Raw genomic sequence first — 22,389 nt, forward strand, 5'->3', positions numbered from 1 at the left:
GAGCCCCCTCACCTGTCTTCATCTTTAAGGGGGGAAAGTGAAGTACAATAAAGCTTAACTACATTATCCATTCATTTATATTTTGTTAATTTGTGGAGGCACTGATTCCATTGTCCTGGGATTGGCTGAGTGATTTGTTTCCCAGAGTGATTCAGGAGGCAGCTCTCTACCTCTTCTCATATATAAGTTGGGGTCAGGGGTAACAACTCAATAGCAGGTGGGATAGGGAAGGAGAAAATTCATCTGCTTCATTACTTTTTAAATAAAAAAATTGGATGTGATGATGGAAGGGAGCTCAAGTGGGATGATTTTTTTTTGCTTGTATTTAAGAGTTCTGAGTCCTTTCCTTTTCTGGGTAGGGAGGAATCTGACAGAAGGAGGGAATTTTCAGTAAGATAACAAGAGGTAGCAATGGAACAGACTTTTTTTTAAAGGCCCAGCTATATATGTATATATGCCTTTTAAGTCATCTTTGCAATGTTTAGTAACTGAAGACTGCTAAGACCATGATGCCCTCGAACTGAATTCATTCCTATCTCTTTCTTCACTTAACCTTTATTCTCATTTTTAGTCCCAGCAATTCAACCAGTATTTATTGGGAACCTGCTGTGGGTTCACAATTGTGCTGATTTTGTTTTCTTTCCAAGGAGCATCTGAGGCTGAATGGTACAGTAGAAAGAGTTTGAAACTGGGCAGAAGAGAACCTGGGTTCAAATATTGGCTCTGCTAACTTAAATCCCATGTGATCATGGGGAAGTCACTTAAGCTTTCAGGGCATTAATTTCCTTATTTGTAAAAGAAGAACTTGATGACTTCTTAGATCACATTAGCTTTGAATATATGATTATATATTCACACATATAATTCACACAAATAATATATTCACACATAAACACACACGTGTATGTGTGTATATGTACATAAATATGTGTGTATGTACACAATACACGTTTATATGTGTGCATAGATATGTATATATGTATATATGCATGTAAACTACACTTAGTGAGTTTTAAGCTATTAAGATTAAAATGGAATGAAAACATTTGGAATATCCTATGTGTCTACATACATGATACATGTATATTTGAAGATGCATTGCTGTGTACATGTAATTTTGGGACACCCCATATATACATGCATATGCATATATATTTTTGTGTACATATACGCATGTAAGCAATATACTTTGGGGATACATTGTATATATAAATTATACATGCATATTAGCATATGTATGTGTATAAACTTTGGGGACTCTGTATATATACACATACATATATGTGTCAGAAAAGAGTGTCCCAAAAGTCTTGATGTAATTTTAAACTTTAATAGCTTAAAAGTGCACAAAAACTTTTGGCACACCATTCATGCACATATATGTACATATATACATTTATGTGCATGCACACACATACATGAACACATGTGTATGTGTATGTGTATATATATATAGATAGAGAGAGAGAGAAAGAGAGAGAGAGAGAGAGAGAGAGAGAGAGAGAGAGAGAGAGAGAGANAGAGAGAGAAGCTGATGAAGTCTGTGCATGAGTCTGCAAGGCTGGTTTAGAAGTTGCTTCCCATCCCATGGTGACTTTGGACCTTAACTATCTTTTCTCCACGCCATTTGAGTATATGATTCTGGCTACAATCATTGCCAACTGCATCGTCTTGGCCTTGGAGCAACATCTCCCAGAGGATGACAAGACTCCTATGTCTAGAAGATTGGTAAGTGTTTTTCTGTCTTTCACCTTTTTTTTGTCTTTCTTCCTCCCTTCCCAGGCTTGCTCTGCCTTTCCTCCTTTCCTTTATTTCTATTCTTTCCTATCCCCCCTGTCCCCTCCAGTTTCTTATTTTTCTGGTAAAAGAAAAGACTTTGATAACCTCAATGGGAGTCACTAGTAAAGAGAAATATGTATCTTTTTATTCTTGACCCCAGAAGGCTATTGAGGTGATTTATTGTCTAATATTTAAAGCCAGCAATTTACATTGTCTGTGAGTAGTCAGGGACAAGAAAATGATGGGAAAATTATGAAGATTTTCTTGCTTTCTTTCTCTGGGGGACCATTGAAGTAGGTTGAAAAGAAAGAGGAGGCCAAGAAGAAGAGAAATGGGGTGGAGTTAGGGGGAGTAAGATTATACCCCCCTATTAAGATATAAATGTGCTAATTTTTATAATATTAACAAAAGAAATACATAAATCTATACTCTTTTAAAGTGATTTAGCTCCTGGACAGAGTGGTAGATGTCTCTGTTTCCACCTATGTTGATATTGTTTTGAAGAAAACAAGTTGCTGGAAGGCATCTAAGAAAGTGAGAAAACAGTGTCTTAGTTGTATAATGAGATCCATGGGCACTCTCTCCTTTTAATCCCACTCCCTGGACAAGCCAACAGCTCTTGATGTACAGAACAGTAGAAAAGCAAATGCTAACTTGGGGTAAAACCTCACTACAAGTAGGTTCCTGATTAGCCCTGTATAGCCCATTGATACATTGCCAGGCAGAACTTCATAATGTCTTACTCATATCTATTTATGTATTTAGCATACTGCTAGAATGGGGGTTGCTGAAACTAGTGACTGGGGACCTCCCTTTTGGAGTCACAAAGAATCTGATGGATTGAGAACTCTCTTCCCTCCCTAGTGTGTCCTATCTTCCAACCTATATACACAAATGACTCTTGAAATCTTCTATGCAGATGCCATCAATGGGCATTTCTATGGTCTTCCTGGGAATACCATCAATAGTATAGAAACAAAGAAAATAGACAGGGTTTGCTTTCATCCATGCTGTTGGTTAAGCGGACCCCTCCAATTATTGCTATATGTGCTTTTTACCCTGCAGGAGAAGACTGAACCATATTTCATTGGGATTTTTTGCTTTGAAGCTGGGATTAAAATTGTGGCCCTTGGGTTTATCTTCCATAAGGGCTCATATCTTCGCAATGGTTGGAATGTCATGGACTTCATTGTGGTCCTCAGTGGGTAAGTTTCTTCTTCCTTTCTTCATTTCTTTTCTGTGGACTAATGGTGACATGAAAAGGTTAGGAAAATAGTAAGAAAGAGAGTGGGAGAAAGACTACCTAGGTTTGAAGCTCACATGTGGCTGGAGGGGAAATGACCCACCATTCTGCCTGAAAGGTTGATGACTTATTCCAATTAGATATGATCTGTTTGTTCCCATAAGACAAACTAGAAATAGTGGATGGAAATTGCAAATAACCCATTTTAGCTTGATGGAAGGGGCAAAAAAAATTCCTCCCTTTTTAAAAAACAAACAAACACTTAGGTTGTTTCAACTGATAGTGGGTCTCCTCTCTCACCCTCATGGGAAATTTACAACTAATGGCTGGATTATTCGTGAGATGGATGGTAGTTGGCGGTCTTTTCAGGGGAACATTGAACTAGATGACTGCTGAAGTCTTTTCTGTTTCTGAAACCCAGCCTATGGGCAATGAGTTTTCAAGGGGAGCATGGAGGAGCATGCATATTATGTTTATTCTAAGGTCTTGGAAAAAGTGAAGATTTTTTTGGTATGGGTTTGTCTGTTCTCCCTAACTAGATTCAACAGACTCTCCTTTATGAGGAAAAGGGTAATTTCCCTTGGCATCCCCAACCTCTTCCGAAGTAGCTTGCTTTGCTTTCAGAGGCATAGCATTTGGGGGAAATGCAGCTGGATGTGTACAGGTATAGGGATGGAGGATCAAGTGTTTGGGAAATATAGCCATGATCCTTTGAAAGTGGTGGTCCTAATTGTCTTGCAGAAGAATTCATTTGCTCTCCAATAAAGACAATGGTCCTTCCTGGATGCTGAGCCTATATCAATATAGAGCTTTGATCTGTAATTGGATGATAGAGATAAGAGTGGACACCTTGGACGTCCCTTTCATCTTGATGGACCTCTTGAAGGGAGGAGGGAAAGGATTGTAGCTGTTAATTGAGTCATTTCGGTTGTATCCAACTCTTCATGACCCCATTTGGGGCTGTCTTGGTAAAGTTAGTGGAGCAGTTTGCTATTTTCTTCTCCAACTCATTTTATAGATGAGGAACTGAGGCAATGGGGTTAAGTCACTTCCCCGGAGTCAAACAGCTAGTAAGTGTAAGGCAGAACTTGAAGTCAGGAAAATGAGTCTCCCTGACTCCAGGTCTGACACTCTATCACTCTGCCACCCAGTTGCCCCTAGGGAAAGGATAGAAGAGTCTAAAGCAGAAAATACAGAACCAGCCATCTGCAGCAAAGAATGAGGAGATGGAAATATAAAAAAGCTGGAATGGGACTGATTAAATCATCTAGACCAGCAGACAAGAGCAAGGTGACTGGAAATAGAATAATATTGTCTCTAAAGGAAATGACCTAGAAAGTGGAGATTAAGTAAAATCCAAGAGTGGGCTTGGTAAAATGATTCTGTATTGTGATTATTTTAGCTTATAGCTTTAAAATTCATTTTCTTCAAGGAAAATAGAATTCATTTGAACAAAATAAAAAAGTAAAAGGTTTCATGATATGAAAATGTAAGAATGGAAAGTGATATTCACTTTATAAAATTAAATTCATTCAACAAACTTAGAAACATTTAAATTAGTGGGGGCAATTATTCTTATTATAGGTTTTTAAAAACATGAGTCTATTACATTTGAATTTCTGTTAAATTAAAAAAATGCTGATTAAGAACCTATTTATGGAAGATATCTTTTTTTAACAAATGTTGTATACTTGGGCAAAGTTTTAATGTTTCTTAAAAAATTTAAATCTACATATTGTCCTAGTCAAGACTCTGATGAGAAAACAAATCTATATGGAAGACCTCTGTGCAAGTCAGAATGTCAAAATAGTAAGAAAAGTACTGTGCTTGTAGATGTAGACCTGGAATCAGAAAGACCTGTGATCAAATCCAATCTCAGCACTTACCTGCTGTGTGACCCTACACAAGTCAATTAACCTCTGTCTGACTACTCAGTTTCTTCTTCTGTAAAAAGGGGATAACAACAGCACTTACCTTCCTAAGTCACTGCATTGGTATAAAACGAGATTTTTGTAATGTGCTTGACAAATCTGTAAGTGATATATAAACACTAGTTATGATGATGATGTTGATGATTAGGATGGTGTATAACCATGTCATATAAGGACCAATTGAGAGAAGAGAAGACTTTTGTTCAGTTATTTCCATCTCATCATGACCCCATTTGGGATTTTCTTGGCAAAAATACTGGAACGGTTGGCCACTTTCTTCTCCAGCTCTTTTTAGAGATGAGGAAACGGAGGCAAGAAGGATTAAATGACTTGTCCAGGGTCACATAGCTAGTAAATATTTGAGGCCAGATTTGAATTTAGAAAGATGAGGAAGACATAATCACTCTCCTGACATGAGGATTATTATAGTACAGTGAAAGGAATGTTGAATTTGGAGTCAAGGGTTTTGCTTTAAATAGGGCTATGGGGGGGGGGGGGTGCAGCTGAGTGGCTCAGTGACTCGAGAACCAGGTCTGGAGGTCCTGGACTTAAATCTGGCCTCAGACACTTCCTAGCTGTGTGACCCTGGGCAAGTCACTTAACCCCAAATGCCTAGTCCTTACTTGCCTTGGAACCAACATCTACTATTAATTTTAAAAGAGAAGAAAAAGGTCTTTAAAAAATGAATAAAAAATTCTAGTGCTGCCACATAGAAGCCATGTGACCTTTGAAAATGTGTTGATCCAATCAATAAAACATTTATTAAGTGCCTACAATGTGCCAGGCATTGATCTAAGTTTTATGTTTTCAAGTACAAAGATTGAAATGATTGCTATTCTCAAGGAGTTTCCATTCTGATGGGGGAGACAAGTACATATATAAGTATATACAGAACAAATATAAAGTGATTAAGTGTAGACAAAACAAAATAATTAAATAATTGGTTTTGGGGGGGGGGTGTGGAGATCTTTAGACCTTTAATTCCTTATCTGCAAAATGAGGGGTTGGGAGTGCTGGCATGAGCCTGTAGTCAGAAGGCTGAACCTAGGGGATTGCTTGAGTGCATGATTCTTAGCTACAGCCATGTTAAAGCCAATCCATGTCTGTCCTAAGTCTAACACCAATACAGTGGGATGGCAAAGTAGAGAGAGAAACTATCTCAGAGCCATGTACAGAAGACACAACAGAAGATCTAAGGAGGAATGAAATGGCTCAGGTTGGGAAAATAACATGCTTAAATTTCCATGCCAAAAAGAATTGTTGGCAGAGGGATTGGGGGAGATAATGGGGGGTGGGTGGGATTAGCTAAATGGCTCAGTAGGTAGAGAGCTAAGCTTGGAGAAAGGAGGTTCTGGGTTCCAGTCTGTCTTCAGACACTTCCTAGCTGTGTGACCCTGGGCAAATCACTTAACCCCAACTGCCCAGCCCTTACCACTCTTTTGCTTTGGAATTTAGACTTAGTATCGATTATAAGATAGAAGATCTTGAGTTTGAAAAAAAAAAAAAAGAATTGGGATTAGGCTGTAAGAGGCCACCATACTTCCAGTTTAGGAAAGATTGGGAGACAGTCTCAAAAAGAAAAAGGTTGGACCCTCAGTGACCTTAGCTACAAGATACCTTCCTACTATAAATCTATGCTGGTGTATTTTTTTTAAAGTGTGTTTCTCAGGAGGCCCATCTAAAATGAATGAGTTCAAGGTACGAAGAGGTGGATTTTGCCTCAATAGTCAGAAAATGCTTTCTAGTAGTGCTGTCCAGCAGAGAAGGTAGTAAATTTGCTTTCACTTGGAGGTATTCAAGCAGAAGCTGAATGGCATCCATCAGGATCCATCTAGAAGGGATTTCTCAGTGAGTGAGAGGTTAAACTGGACCACCTCCAAGACTGCTGCTTATAATTCTATGATTGTAGAGTTTTGTTGGTATTCCTACAATGTAGGGAGGTTTTTCGTATACACATATATTTGTATAGATATCAGTCTGTGTTAGCCAGGGAAGGTTCTGGGAACATTGATGAATCTACTGGTGGTTCTATTCTTTACATGGGCTGTAAATCCTCTTTTTTTTTTTTTGGTGGTGATGGTGGTGGGTATGTAAACCTTAATGATGCCTATAGAAGCTGTTGAGAGGAGCTTGCACTTTGTAAGTTCCTTGTAAAGATCATTGGGATGGGGCTATTCTCCCTCTAATCCTCCTTCTCCTTTTCCCTGAAGCATAGTATGGTATAAAAAATAAATAATTTAGAATTGGAAAAATTTGGATTGGCTCACTACTGGTACTTTCACATCATACTTATATGATTGAACAAGTCAAATGAATTTTCTGAGCTTTCTGAGTTTCTCCATCTAAAAAGCATAGGTAAATGTATAAATATGACATAATGTGAAAACAATTTGTTAACTTAAAGCACTCTACAACATAATTCTGTAATATTCTTATCTTCCTAAATGCTAATCCTCACTCCTCTATTTATAATAAGAAGAAAATTCCATGGCTCTTGGGATCTTGGGGTGAGCTCTGAGGGTCTCTGTCCCATGAAAACACTGGTCAGCTCTGGGCCAGGGAGCATTCTTCTGGTACTGTCTTTCTGTTTTCCCCTGATGCACATTGCGGCTGTCCTTGTTGACAGCTGTTCCATCCCACCTGGTCTCCAGGTGTCACTTGACATTTTCCTCCTGTGAACAGGAGGCATGACAGGTGCTGGAACACGACACACTGCCCAAGGGGCTGAGGTGGCACGACTCACTGCTCACTGTGTGACAGAAAAAGGGAAAGAGAAGGAGAGAGGTACCCAGAGGTGGTAGACAGCTGGCTTAGTATAAAGGACAGCTACCTAGAAACTTCCCATTCTTTGTTACCCACCTTTCTGGCCAGAGGTAAGGGACACAGAAAATTTGTCTTACCCTGTTATCATATTCAGATTGGTTGTTGCAAGTCATTGTAACACATTAACCAAAAGGGATGATTATCCTCCATAAAGGTCTTCTTCCTCCATTATTATTTGGAGAAGACTCTGGCTTCTTGAAACCAAAACCTGAGGAATTCAAGCCCTGGTCAATTATCTCAAGATGAAATTTAAGTAAGAGTCTTGTGATTCTTCTGCCCAAGAGTCAACCTATCTAAGGATTATTGTTTAGTCATTCAGTCACATCCAACTCTTTGTGACCCTATATGCCATTTCCTTGGCAAAGGTACTGGAATGGTTCACCATTTCTTTTTCCAGTGGATTAAGGCAAATGGCCATTAAGTAACTTGCCTAGGGTCACACAGCTACTAGGTATCTGAATCCAGTTTCAAACTCATATCTTCCTGGCTCCAAGCCCAGGATTCTATCTACCGAGCCATGTAGCTGTTTCAGCTATATATAGAAGAGTGCATAACTAAGATTGGCTGACAGGTAATGAATTTTTAAAGGCCATGGTAAGCCCATGAAAGGGATATCATTTTCTTCAATGGCCTTAGTCCTATGTTCTTCCTTCTTCTGTAGTGATGGTAGCAGTGACAGAGAGTGTTAAGAATCACACAAATTTTAGTCCATCTACAAACATTAATTTAATGTTGATATTGAATGTATTACTTTTGTCCAAATTCCCAAGGAAATGATACACTACTGTAGAACTTGAGCTGTATCTATATTGATATGACCTTGGTAGATGAAATCAAAAGTCACAGAAAAGTTTCAGTGAAATGGAATGGTAGAGATGTCTTGTTCAGTGAATGAAGTAACTCGTGGAATTGGTTTTATTGTATATCAAAGGTAACAAGAAACGCTATTTCAAGACATTCTTGGTCATCTTACTTTTTAGTGTGTATAATGAACATAGAGTGTTATGAAAGTAATTGCAATCATACAGCAAATGAAAAACTAGAGAAATTAAGTCACATCTGCCTTGATGCTCTGTGCACTCAGTGCAAAATTGGCCAAGGAAGAGGATGACATATACGATGTTGGAGCACATGGGCCATGATCGAAAACTGGAAGAATCCAAAGGCTTGTAGACCATTCAGAGCCTTCGTACACCTGAGCAATAGGGATACTTTAAGAAGAAAGGTGAAAGGGTCTTGGCATGGCACGTCATCATTAAAATGACACTGAATCTTAGGAGATAGGAAATAACCTGTTATAGATGAAGCAGCTGTTTCAGAATGAGTTGCTCGGGTGTAGGCAGAACACCAACTAGTTAGAGCAAAGGGTAAAATAAATATCAAATTAGGAGAAAGGACGACTATGAGAAGATGACATTGCTTGCAATTAAGCATGACCTGTTTAAACAAGCTGTGGACTGAAAAATGGAAAATGTATAAAAGTAAAGACACTGGCTCCATTCCTTTGAATTGTTTAACTTCAATGTTAATATTACATCTTAATTGTAACATTACCATGGAAATAATAGAAGACTACGCGCAGTATTATTTCACAAAAGACTGTAAGGCAATTGGGCAAAAAGCAAGTTTTCAGTACTTAGTGTGACAAATCATTCCAGAGCCTTTGTAGATTAAATTGGAGGGAGCCCAATGAACAGAGGTAAACTGGAGCAGATCTATAGGCATTCCATAATGATCTATTTTCATTCATTATAATAGTGGAATCATAGCATTTAAATTATCAGTGAAGTACTTTGATGAGCTATGTGACAAAGCAGCAATGACAGTTAAAGGAATAAGTAAAGGTGACTGGAAAAGACTAAAGATATAGAGAAGCAGCTTACATTACAGGTTACACCATTTTAAAAGCACTGAGAAATCAATTTTCAAGATCTCTCAAGGGAAAATTAGAAAAGAATGGAATGGAAAGATAATGCTTTTTCTAAAGGAAAAAATACATTAATAAGATCTAGGAAAAGTAATAGTTAGTATTTGTCTATCATTTTAAGGTTTGAAAAACATTTTGTAATTATTATCTCATTTGACCCTTACAATAAATAATCCTAGGACATGGTTATCATCTCCATTTTACAGATGAGGAAACTGAAGCAGACAGAGATTAAATAACTTGTTCAGGATCGCAACTAGTAAGTGTCTGAGGCTGGATATGAATTCAAATATTCTTGGTCCCACATTAAATACTTTGCTTTCTCATCTTTATACAATCTTTATGAGAATGGTCTACATATGTGTTGTGGGTGTCCTTGAGGAAGATATGAGGAAGATAAGAGGAGGCCATGCTTTCAGTGATGATTTTCTCTAGTGGGCCACATCTTTACAATCAGTTATACAACTGACTGGAAAATACAAAGAATACAAGATCCTTCTAGGTCTGTTTATTGATTTTTTTAAAAGCATTTGATTCAATAGAGGAAAATCCATGTTTGAAGGTTTTTTTATACAATGTACAACCCACTCAGAAAGATTGTGTAAAAAGACACATGCAACTATAGAGACAACTTTATTTAAAGATAGATTCAGTAGCAACATCAAGTTATATGTTAAAAACAAAAGAAAGAGAGATAGATGCCTACTTAATATGTTTGTCATTGTCATGGAAAATGCCCAACAAAGAGCCCAAAGAGAAGGAAGTTGTTCAAATATTCCTATTATGTAACTGATGGGATTATTGTATCATGCCCTAGAATACAACTAAACCTCCTTTGTGAAATTTGTAGAAATGAGAAAAGGGGATGAAAGATTTCCTTGACTGTGACACACCTGGACAATCTTTAAATTCATCCACTAGCATCTATACCTTAGATGGATCCTGTGATGAACTTTCAGCTTGTTGCAGAGTTTTTTAAGAGAAGATTAGGCTGGTTCATCTTTAGGAAACTATGTGCTGCTTTCTTTAATCCCAAATACTCAGTACCACAAAGGTCCATTTTTTTAGCACCAATACTTTCCCAGTGATGCTATGTGGCTATGAATCATAAAATACCACAGTATCTGAAAAATCAAAATTGTAAGCAAACCAGAGGTTAGTGGAAAGATGTATGGTGGGTGTAAGTAAGCTGCAACAGATTGCCAACAATCACTTGTGTGAAAGATGTGGCATAAAATACATCACTAAGAACTTAGATTGACTGGAGAAAAGAGTGGTCCAGTCACGTAGCAAGAATTGGGAGGTGATTGATGGATTGGCCAAATGGTACTTTAGTACCTCTGAGATATTAAAATATTTAAATTAGGACTAGAGACAACATGGTGCAATGGATAAAGAGCCAGTCTCATCAAAATCAGGAATACTTAGGTACAAGTCTTGCCTCTGACATAAACTTACTTTATGCCCCTGGTCAACTTACTTGCCTTCTAAGGGTTCTAGGCAAATCTCTAGGGACAATGGTCTCTTTAAAGCTATACATTGCAGAAAGGTGGCAATTGACACTGGCAAAGGAAGTTGTCTGACCTGCAGTTCCTTATGCGCCCCAAAATAATGTTCAGTTCCTATCTCCATCCTAAAGGAAGACCAGGAGAGGATTAAGTGGATTATCTAATCATGGAAAAACAGAGAAAAATCACACATCCGAAAGCATGAAAGGACTGTAAAGTATTACCACACCAGTGAAAATGAATCCATCAGGTATGAAGGCAAAATTTTTGTGACAGGATAACAAATATACAGGACAATGAGAATTTGAGGAAATTATCCCAAACATTTGGTAAGAAAAGGGAGCTAGGAACAGGACTATTTACTTGTTCTCTCCCTGTCTAGGCTGAATAGAAAACTCATAGTTCAATCCCGATTACTGATTACTGATATGAGGCTATAAAGAAGAGAAACCAAAGGAGGCTGCTGTCAGTCTAGACTCTAGACCTAAAAAATAAATCTTGGAATATCTGAAACCTTCTTTTTCCCTTGGTCTGGCTAAGCTAGATAGGGAAGTCAGTGCTTACTGGTCACTCATTGCATGCACACACCATAGGCAAGTTGCTTTGGAAGAGCTGTGACCCCTGTTCAAACTAACCCACTGGCATTTCTCTTAAGTCTTAACCAGCTTCCTAGTTTTTTCCAGACCAGCAAGGAAGAACTAAGAAGCCAGTTCCAAGAAGTAAGAAGTCACTTCCAAGAAGTGACACAATAAGGGTAGAGAGACAGATGTACTACACCTGGCATTTGCCCTGCAAACTCTCTGAGACTATGGGGGTTGCTCTACCTCCCCAGTTTGACCCTTCCCATTCTCTATTCTCAGAGCAAATGAAAATTTGTACAAGACATACTCTGCCCCATCCTGTCACTCCTCCCACACTCATTCAGTTTTATTATCATTTGAAGATATTGATGATATCAAACCCACTTCAATACACACATAGATATACACAGACACACAATTAAGTCACTAACTTTATTTTTGTTTTTTGCAAATTAAAGAATTCTATTTTTTATTTTATTATTTTTTAATTAAATAATTAATTAATTAAGAATATTTTTCCATGGTTATATGATTCATGTTCTTTCCCTCCCCTCTCCCTTAGTTGATGAGCAATTCCACTGGGTTATACATACATCATTGTTCAAAACCTATTTCCATATTACTAACTTTTGCAATAGAGTGATCATTTAAAGTCACCATGGCCAATCATATACCTATCAAACCATGTGATCAATCATATGTTTTTCTTCTGTGTTTTTATTCCCTCAGTTCTTTTTCTGGATGTGGATAGCATTCTTTCTTTTAAGTCTCACTCAGTTGTCTTGAATCATTGCTACTGGTAGAGAAGTACATTACATTTGATTGAAGGCACTAACTTTAGATCAGAAAGCGGATCAATAACTACAATGGAATATTTATGGCCACTATGCCATTGAGGAAGGCGTTAGACTTAGTTGGGAGGCTCATCTCTCAGTTGCTTTTCAGTTGCCAAGGGAGGCAACAGTCTTAAAATTTGAAAATGCTTGTTATTACTTTGGTGTTTCTAGCATAGTAATGGCTACTTTACCCCCTTAGACTACTGCTTGGGATTATTTCTTATTGTGAATCAGGTTCTTGCATACCCTTTCATTGGATGGCTGAGCTTTCAATCTATGTCAGACAACCTGATGATAGTATAATAGCAATCAAATTAAAAACTGCCACTGGTTGGTTTGTTGCATATTAACTTGCCAGGCAAACTGGCATTAATGGAAGGAAGAAAAAGGGAACTCTACCCTCTTCTTATAGTACATTTCATTTTTCAATATTTTAAATTTCAATAGATTCTTTCTAATGTATCTCAGGACAATTTCTGGGTTCCTATTGATAAAAATTATTGTACATCATTCTGTTATAAGTTGAAATATTTGTACTACATTTTAGTGGATAATTAAGTGAACCGATAGTAAATGAGTATATCTGAGCTCAAAAGTCCTTGAAGAATTCCTTTCCCAAGAATTTCTCTCCCAAGGCTGGTACCTTAAACAATGATATTCTTCTTTCTTACCATTTTCTTTGTGAGAGAATGAGGGCTAATAATGAATATCTTGGGTCTGATTTTGTGACCAAAATTGTGTGGGTGGGGAGAAGAAGGAGAATATAGAAGAATGTCTTCCTTCTTTTTCAAGTTTCATTTTGGTAAAGATGTGAGAGAACAAAAGAGGAGAGAGAGAGAGAGAGAGAGAGAGAGAAAGAGAGAGAGAGAGAGAGAGAGAGAGATGGAGAAAGAGGTAGGATGAGGAAAGAGAAGAAGGGAGATAAGAGGTTTAGAGATCAAGAGAAGAGAAATGGAGAGAAAAAGATAAAAGAGAAGGAGGAAAGAGAAGGGGGAGAGAGGGGAGGAGAAAAAGGAAAAGAAGGAGAGGCAAGAATGAGGAAAGGGAGAAATGGGAGGAGGGAAGATAAAGGAGAGATGGGAAAAAGGGAAAAGAAGAGGGAAAGAGGAAAGGAGGAGGGTAGGAGGAAAGGAAGAGAGGCAGAAAAACAAAGAGAGAAAAAGGAAAGAAAATGAGAGGAAAGAAGAAGGGAAGAGAGGAGAGGAGAAAAGGAGAGAGGGCAGAGAAAAGAGAGTCTAGAAAGGGAAGAGGAGGAAAAGTGAAGAAAAGAGATAAAATAAGGGGAGGAGAGAAAATGGGAGAGAAAAGCTACCAGAAGAGCTGGGAGCTGTCACTGCATATCACTTAGTTTCTCATCAGTGGCACATACACTCTGTATCAGTTTAAAGACTGTTGGTAGGAGGACAATATCTAGTGCTAAATATATTTTGATAGGTATTTTTAGAGGGTTTTCTGTAAGGAGGCCACCCTAATGCATGAGTTCCCCGGGCAGCAAAAGATCGAGGAAAGCACACCAGTTACCTCCCAGAGCACTGTTTCCCTGACGTTGGGAATGTGGGGGAGGTGGTAATGCAGCCCTCGGGGCCCCAGCCCTATTTAAATATCTCGTGGTGATATTATAATAACACTTTGTATTTATATCACATTTTCATGCCAGCAGAGCCCAGAAAGATTCTACAGACATTACTCATCGCCCACCCTAGGAGGAGGGAAGGACAAAGGCAGGAAGCAGGAAGGTTCCCCATTCTGCAGCTAGGGAGACTGAGGCTTAATGAAGCAATAACAGTAATTCAGTGCCATCCAGAGAGGTGGCAGGGGAGCTGAACCAGGAGAAGTGGACTGGGAATGCTAGCATTTTAATTCTGAAGTTCAGAGCTCTGCTTTTATCTAGTCAAGTGTCTTTGAGTTCCTCTATATTACTGGTGTGTATTTATTACTGGGTTTGTTACTGGCTGTGTTTCAGTGGATGTACCCAATTTTCAATAGTCACTCATCATTCTCTTCATCCCTAGTTGTCCAGTAAGTTCCCTACAGCTAGTTGGGTTGCTGTTTACCTTATCAAATTTTCCCTTAACAAAAATAAAATATTCCTGTCAGATTCCCTTCCTCTGGATCTTAGGAGAGCAATTCCAGCATGAAGGTGAAGGCATGATGGGATCTTTTATTGTAAGGAAAAATGGGCCGGGAGTACTCAGAAGACCAGGTTGTAACAAAATAGCTTATGTGTAAATAGCACTTGGGGATTGGCAAAGCACTTCCTTCGTAACAACCCTGTGAGATTAGGTCATAAAAGTATTATTGTTTACCATTTTACAGGTAAGGAAAATGTGACAGTGAGAAAAATCACTTGTCTAAGATCACAGAGGTATTTAGTGTTAGAGCTGGGATTTGAACCTAGGTCTTTTGACTTCAAGTGTTCTTTCCATTATCCCACACATTTATTACTACCAGGACTCTTCCAGTTGTACTATGATAAAAATGTCATTCTTTGTGTCAGCGGCTTTAAAAGTGGAGATCTTGAACCCCTAGTTGGTTATGGCATGAGACCAATGAGGCTGTAGCATAACTCAAATCAGAAGGTGGAAAGATAAGTTCCATTCCACTTAGACTGTGTTACCTGAATACAGGGGTTGTCTTGGTACTGAGGAGTGCTTAACACAATATTGACCCATGGTATGTGCTTAATAAACCTATAGGAGCACAGCCCTAGGCTCATTGTCATTCAACACCCACAGGAGTGAATGTATCCATTCCACCCTCTTCTGCCACTGGCCTCTTGTGGTTGTCAAGTTCATAATCCCCCTTCTTCTGGTCCAAAGACTGGCCCCTCAGGGTGCTTAAAACCTAAGTGTGGGCAAGGTACCCAAACCAGCAACATACAATCAAACTGGTTTTCCTTTCCCCAATTTATCTCGTGGCTATGGTAGATCCTCCTCAGCAGATTCTGCACTCTTGGAAGCTGACTGACCAGGAGTTAGAGCCCTAACCCTCCTCAGCCCTTTCCTTTTCCATGGAACAGGGTGAGTTGCACAGACTGAGCACACATGGATAGTTATTCAGTCAGTAAACATTTATTAAGCATTTATTATATGTCAGGCACTGTGCTAAGGCCTGAGGATGGAAAGATAGATAAAAGGAAGTCCCTGCTCTTGAGGCTTTTATAATGTAGTGGGGGGAGACAATATGTATGCACATAATCAACAGAGGGAAGGTACAAGAATTCAATGGACTGGGAAAGATATCCTGGAGAAGGTGAGATTTTAGCTGGAATTTGAAGGAAGCAAAGAAGAGGGGAGTTGAGGAAGTAGAACATTCATGGGGGATATGAAAATGCTCCAAGTTAGGAGATTGAATGTCTTCCTTTATTTCAATGTGTACCCTAGATCTCAATACAGTTTCTTTTCCACCAAACCCACACTTTCTTTCAGACTTCACAACTTCTGTTGAGGGCAACACCATCTGTCTAATCACCTAGGTTTGGAACCTTGGTGTAACATTCCTCCTTCATCTCCCATATCCATGAATTACTAAGTCTTGTCATTTCTATGCTCACTACATTTCTCCAAACCATTCCCTTCTCTCCACTCCTGTTACTACAACCCTTATTCAAGTCTTGATCACCTACCACTTGGACTACTGCAGTAGTCTCCTAATGGGGCTCTTGCTTCAATTCTCTCTTCACTGCAGTTCATCCTCTACATAGTTGCTAAATGGATTTTTCCTAGAGTATAGTTTTGATCCTGTCACTCTCCTACTTAATTAAACTCTAGAGACTCACTAATTACTCTAGCACTAACATTTAGCTTGACTTTTAAATTTTCCATTTTGTGTTTTATGATATACATAATTTAAATACAATAATATGTGAATATAATTTATAAATAAGTAAATGTACAGTTATTGGTGGGTGCTCCATTTTTTTCTAATGGTAATGCTCAATAAAATGAGTTTGAATTCTATTGCTTTATTGGACATAAAAGAGAAAAGTTGGAGGTAGCTATTGGATGTCTCTTATACCTGAGTTCCTCACATGTAGGAAGAGAATCCAATCTCAGATATACATTCTCTTTGCCTTTACTCTAAAATGAAAGGATTAGGTTTTTTTTCCCCTTTGAGAGACCTTAGTCCTCAAATTTTCCTTGCTGTCCCAATTGATTAATCAGAGACTTGGTTGGGACCAAGTTATTTGGATGGGGGATAAGGAGAGTTAACTATAGTTTGAGAAGACAGGAAAAAACCACATGCACCAAAGTTGCCTGTGCCTGAGGGAGGGTATATTTCATTTTTTGATCTCCCTCACTGCCTCTCAGGGTTTCTTTTATATAGTGGTTGCTTGATAAATGTTTCTGAATTGATGAGAGCCTGGTTCCATTTTTGGTTTGGATTTTTGTGTGTGGTTGTATCCAGTCAAGAGTATCATGACAGATATTTAGGTGATGTGTCTGTGCTCAGTGTCCTAAATCACATTCCCTTATATGTATCTTCCAGACATGTTTCCATTTAAAATTATTCATTCGTTAATTAATTCACCAAGCATTATTAAATTATTATACTTTTCTTATACATTTACCCTGAATTATTTCATATTATAGGTATATTTCTTCTCTTCCTCCTCCTCTTTCGCCTTCTTCTCCTCAACCTTCTTTTTTATTTTTTCCTCCTCCTCCTCCTTCCTAGTTAGCTTAAAACACCCTTTGAGATAGGTGCTATTATTATCCCTATTTTATAATTGAGAAAACTGAGATGGAAGTTAAGTGACTCACCTAAGGACACACAACTAGCAAGTGTAGCAAGCGTATTTGAAGTTGGGTCTTCCTGACTTCAGGAGCAACATAAACTCTAACGACCATGCCACCTAGCTGCCTAATAATAATGTTTAAAGTATTTTACATTCATTTGACCATTTAATTCATATTTTTTGTATTGAGTTGAATTATCATGTGTTAAGGCATTAAATTAGGTACTAGGAGAAATACAAAGATAAGATTCAGTTCCTGCTTCCAAAGAGCTTACAGCCCGATAGGAGAGATAAGATACTTCAAGGATCTGTAATCTATGATTTTATCCGCAATTAATTGCACCTTCATAAATGACTTTATGAGTTGCTGTGGCCAAAAATGTTTATCACCCAGTGGCCAACCATCTGGTGAGGAAGTTGGGTCAACAAACATTTATTAAGCACTAATTATGTGCCAGGCACTGTGTTAAGTACTGGGAATATGAAGACCGGCAAAAAAAATGAGCCTGGGGAAACAACAAATTGGGAAAAAATCTTTATAACGAAAAACTCTGACAGGGGTCTAATCACTCAAATATACAAGGAGTTAAAGCAATTGTATAAAACACCAAGCCATTCCCCAATTGATAAATGGGCAAGAGACATGAATAGGCAATTTTCAGGTAAAGAAATCAAAAGTATCAATAAGCATATGAGAAAGTGTTCCAAATCTCTAATAATTAGAGAAATGCAAATCAAAACAACTCTGAGGTATCACCTCACACCTAGCAGATTGGCTAAAATGAAAGAAGGAGAGAGTAATGAATGCTGGAGGGGATGTGGCAAAATTGGGACATTAATGCATTGCTGGTGGAGCTGTGAACTGATCCAGCCATTCTGGCTGGCAATTTGGAATCATGCTCAAAGGGCTATAAAAGAATGCCTTCCCTTTGATCCAGCCATACCATTGCTGGGTTTGTACCCCAAAGAGATCATAGATAAACAGACTTGTACGAAAATATTCATAGCTGCGCTTTTTGTGGTGGCAACAAATTGGAAAAGGAGGGTATGTCCTTCAATTGGGGAATGGCTGAACAAACTGTGGTATATGCGGGTGATGGAATACTATTGTGCTAAAAGGAATAATAAACTGGAGAAGTTCCAGGCGAACTGGAGAGACCTCCGGGAACTGATGCAGAGTGAAAGGAGCAGAGCCAGAAGAACATTGTACACAGAGACTGACATTCTGTGGTAAAATCGAATGTAATGGACCTCTGTACCAGCAGCAATACAATGACCCAGGACAATTCTGAGGGATTTATGGTAAAGACGCTACCCACATTCAGAGGAAGGACTGCAGGAGAGGAAACATATAAGAAAAACAGCTGCTTGATCGCATGGGTCGGGGTGGACATGATTGAGGGTGTGGACTCGAAACCACCACACCAATGCAACTACCAACAATTTGGAAATTGGTCTTGATCAAGGACACATGACAAAACTAGTGGAAATGCGCATCAGCCATGGGTAGGGGGGGTGCGGGGGGGGGTTGAAGGGGAAAGGAGGAGCATGAATCATGTAACCATGTTAAAAATGAATATTAATAAATGTTAAAAAAAAATGAGCCTGCCTGAACATAGCTAGGGCAATTCAAAGAAGGGCAGGATTTTAAGAGACAGAGAATTAAAGGGTGGGCACTTGTAGGCCCAAGGAATGGAATGCCCAAATGCCCAGAGGAAGAGATGAATAAAATGGATTCCAGAAACAGTGAGTAGTCCAGATTAGCATGATTGTCTAGTACATGAAGGGAGAAGTATGTGATAAAGTTGGAAAGGCAGGCTGTAGCTAGATTGTGGAGGTCTTTAAAAACTTAGTCAATGAGCTTGTAAATTCTATAGAAAATGAGAAAATACTAAGTTTGTGGATCAGGGAGTAACTTGCTCAGAGCTGCTCAATAGGAAAATAATTCTGATGGCGTTATGTAGGATGGATAGATACTGGGTGAAACTGGAGGCGGAAAGACCAGGCAGAAGGCCTTCTGCAGTATTCTAGGAGATGTGTAATGATGTCCTTAAGTAGGGGTGGTGGCAGTGAGAATATGAAGAGGAAGGTGAGTGGGAGAGAGCTTGTGGAGGTAGAATCAACAAGATTTGGGAACTAATTCATGAAGGGATTCATGCTTTATGTATGGATTGGAACAGATGTCCCTTGAAGTCCCTTCCAACTCTGATTATATGACATTATGATTTTTTTTTATTTTCCTAGGAGGGGCTGATATACACACAGTATTCTACTGGATCCATATGCCATCTCTTTCCAGCTTGACAGTCCTTCCAAAGTTTGTATTGTAGCCTTTGAAAGCCTAGTTATCAGCATGCTATGAGGACAAATTAGAGTGAGGACCCATATAAATAATATTATTACAAAATAGAATATGAAGAGAGGGATGATTTCAATGGTTAATGGGCTTAAGATCATGTCATATGAAGGCTTATTGATGATATTTACCTTGAAGAAGAGAAAACTTTGATGGGGATATGATAAATATCTGTAGAAGACATTTGGAAGAAGGATTCAACTAAACAGATAGATGACAATGGATAGGATGTTGGTCTTGGAGTCAGAAAGTCCTGAGTTAAATTCAAGCTCAGATACTAGCTGTGTGACTCTAGGCAAGTCCCTAAATATCTCTGTGCCTTAGTTTCCTCATCTTTAAAGTGAATATAAAAATAGAACCTTCTTCTCAAGATTATTGTGAGGGTAATATAAAATAATATTTGTAAAGTACTTCACAGATCTTGCAACACTATATAAATGCTAGCTGCCATCCTCCTTGTCATCCTCATCCTCGTCCTCAATATCTCTCCTGCTTGGTTAGGGAGACGAGTAAAACCATAAGCAATAAGCAAAAGTTACAGAAAGAAAAATTCATTCTTGATATAAAGAAAAAACTTCCCAACAATTATTTAGTTGTTTCTGATTCTTTGTGACCCATTTTTTCTTGGCAAAGGGTGCTGGAATAATTTACCTTTTTCTTCTGCAGTTCATTTTACAGATGAGGAACTAAGGCAAACAGAGATAAGTGAATTGCCAAGGGTCACACAGCTAGTAAGTATCTGAAGCTAGATTTGAACTCATGAAGATGAGTCTTCATGGTTCTAAGCCCAATGTTCTATCCACTTCACCACCTTGTTGCCAAACAATTAGAATTATCCAAAAGTTGTATAGGTTACTTCAGATTCAAAAGATAATAGTCTTGTAGATTTGTTGCTGAAAGAGTTCTAAGAGTTTAGGGAGTCCAACCTCCTCATTTTATAAGTGGGGAAAATGAGACCCAAGGAGTCAAACAGCTTGCCTGGGGTCTCACTGAGCTAGTAAATGTCTAAGACAGGACTTGAACTTTCTTATTCCATACTCAAGAATCTATTCCCTACACTACAATCATCTCTCACTAGAACTTTTCAAACCAAGGTTAAATGACTACTTCTCACATATGTCAAAGTGGGAATTCTTGTTTAGGTGTGAGATAATCAATGAGATAGTTTCTAAGACTTCTTTCAATTCTGAGGGTCTATGATTCTATGAATATGATTATGACATAAAACTGAGATCAATCATAGTAATATAACTTATGGCTTGGACAATCAGGAAAGGGTACATGGGGGAGGAGGGAAATGATTTAGGATTTCAAAAGGGAAATATATAGAATATCGTTTTCCAGCAAAAGGGAACACTAAGCAAACATGGAACATTGAGTGGGTACAGCAAGTAGTTCAGTCTGTCTGATGGAATAGAATTTTTGGAGTAGAGGTAGTGGCAGATAAGGCTAAATAGTCCATTTGGAGAGAGCCTTGAATGCCAGGCTGAAAAGTTTAGACATTATTTGGTAGCCAACATGGAGTCATCAAAATTGAGGCTTTGAGAATCTCGCAAAAGACGTGAATGAGTAATGTGGGAAAGGGCAATGTATAAATTTTCATGGCATATTTCAGACATAATATGGGCATCCTATAGGATTACCAAGATAGAATTAGGTATAATGAGACTGACTTAAATTTCAGTTATTCTAGTGATAGAGAACTTTCTTCTCACTTAAGTAGAATTCACACACACACACACACACACACACACACACACACACACACATATACATTTGTGTCTTTGCTATAAATATGGTCTAAAGTTAAGTATAAATGTGTCAGTGTGAAATGTGAAAATGTGACCACACTATAATGTACATCTTCCTAAAGCTAGAAAATAGCAAATGTGATGAATGAAAAATAGTTGCATTGGAGAAGGCTGGGATAAGAGAAAGAGGAGGGTCAAAGGGGCAGAAAGGATGGTATGAAAGCTTAAGGGGCAAAGCAAGGAGGAACGAAGGCCAAGATATCCTAAGTATAGATTTCATATTTGAGACTCTGCCTCCACTTTGTCTGATCCTGTGAGGCAGCGGGATCATTTTTTTTTTCCATTTCCTTCTTTCTCCCATGCTTCCCTGACCATTGGTCCAACTAGACCCAATGGATTGGCCAGGTTGGAATTGCTGCCAATGGAGTTGTGCTTTTCTTGTTTTCTCTTCCTCCTTTCACCCCAAAGGTCTCATCTAGAATAGCCAGCGCAGTAAGAAGAATGACATGACTGCTTACACTGCTTGCATGAGGTGGGAATCACCAACTACCACCCTTTTAGTAAGATGAAGGACTATTGGGTCCTACCATCTTCTCTGCCACTGAATTCTAAAGTCTTTTGGGTGTTTGGGGTCATTTGTCACCTTGAAAAATTGTGCTCTATTCTTCAGATCCCCAGGCCTTGTCACTTGACCTGTTGATGTATACACTTTCTGCACACTCATGGCCTTAAGACTTCTAGGTCTTATTTTCCCAGTAGCTGAACTCTCTTGCATGTATTGCCTTCTTTCAATTAGAGAGTAAGCTACTTGAGAGGAGGAGCTATCTCATTTTTTCTATTTGTATTCCTAGTAGTTAGCACAGTATTTGGAACTTAAGAAATGCTTTTTTATTTATGCCATTCATTCATTTGTGTT

The 22,389-nt window shown here is 38.5% G+C and overlaps 1 protein-coding gene across 3 annotated transcripts in view; it reads left to right on the forward strand.

The window, feature by feature from the left end:
- CACNA1E (calcium voltage-gated channel subunit alpha1 E) overlaps positions 1–22,389 on the forward strand; it is a 446,383-nt gene that overhangs the window by 31,698 nt on the left and 392,296 nt on the right. For all 3 annotated transcript variants that reach the window (XM_044676249.1, XM_044676250.1, XM_044676251.1), the window contains exons 2-3: positions 1,623–1,728; positions 2,845–2,984. In XM_044676249.1, coding sequence (XP_044532184.1) covers positions 1,623–1,728; positions 2,845–2,984 — 246 coding nt within the window. The remainder of the gene's footprint in view (positions 1–1,622; positions 1,729–2,844; positions 2,985–22,389) is intronic.

This window comes from Gracilinanus agilis, chromosome 4 (assembly GCF_016433145.1).
Source record: "Gracilinanus agilis isolate LMUSP501 chromosome 4, AgileGrace, whole genome shotgun sequence".
NCBI lineage: Eukaryota > Metazoa > Chordata > Mammalia > Didelphimorphia > Didelphidae > Gracilinanus > Gracilinanus agilis.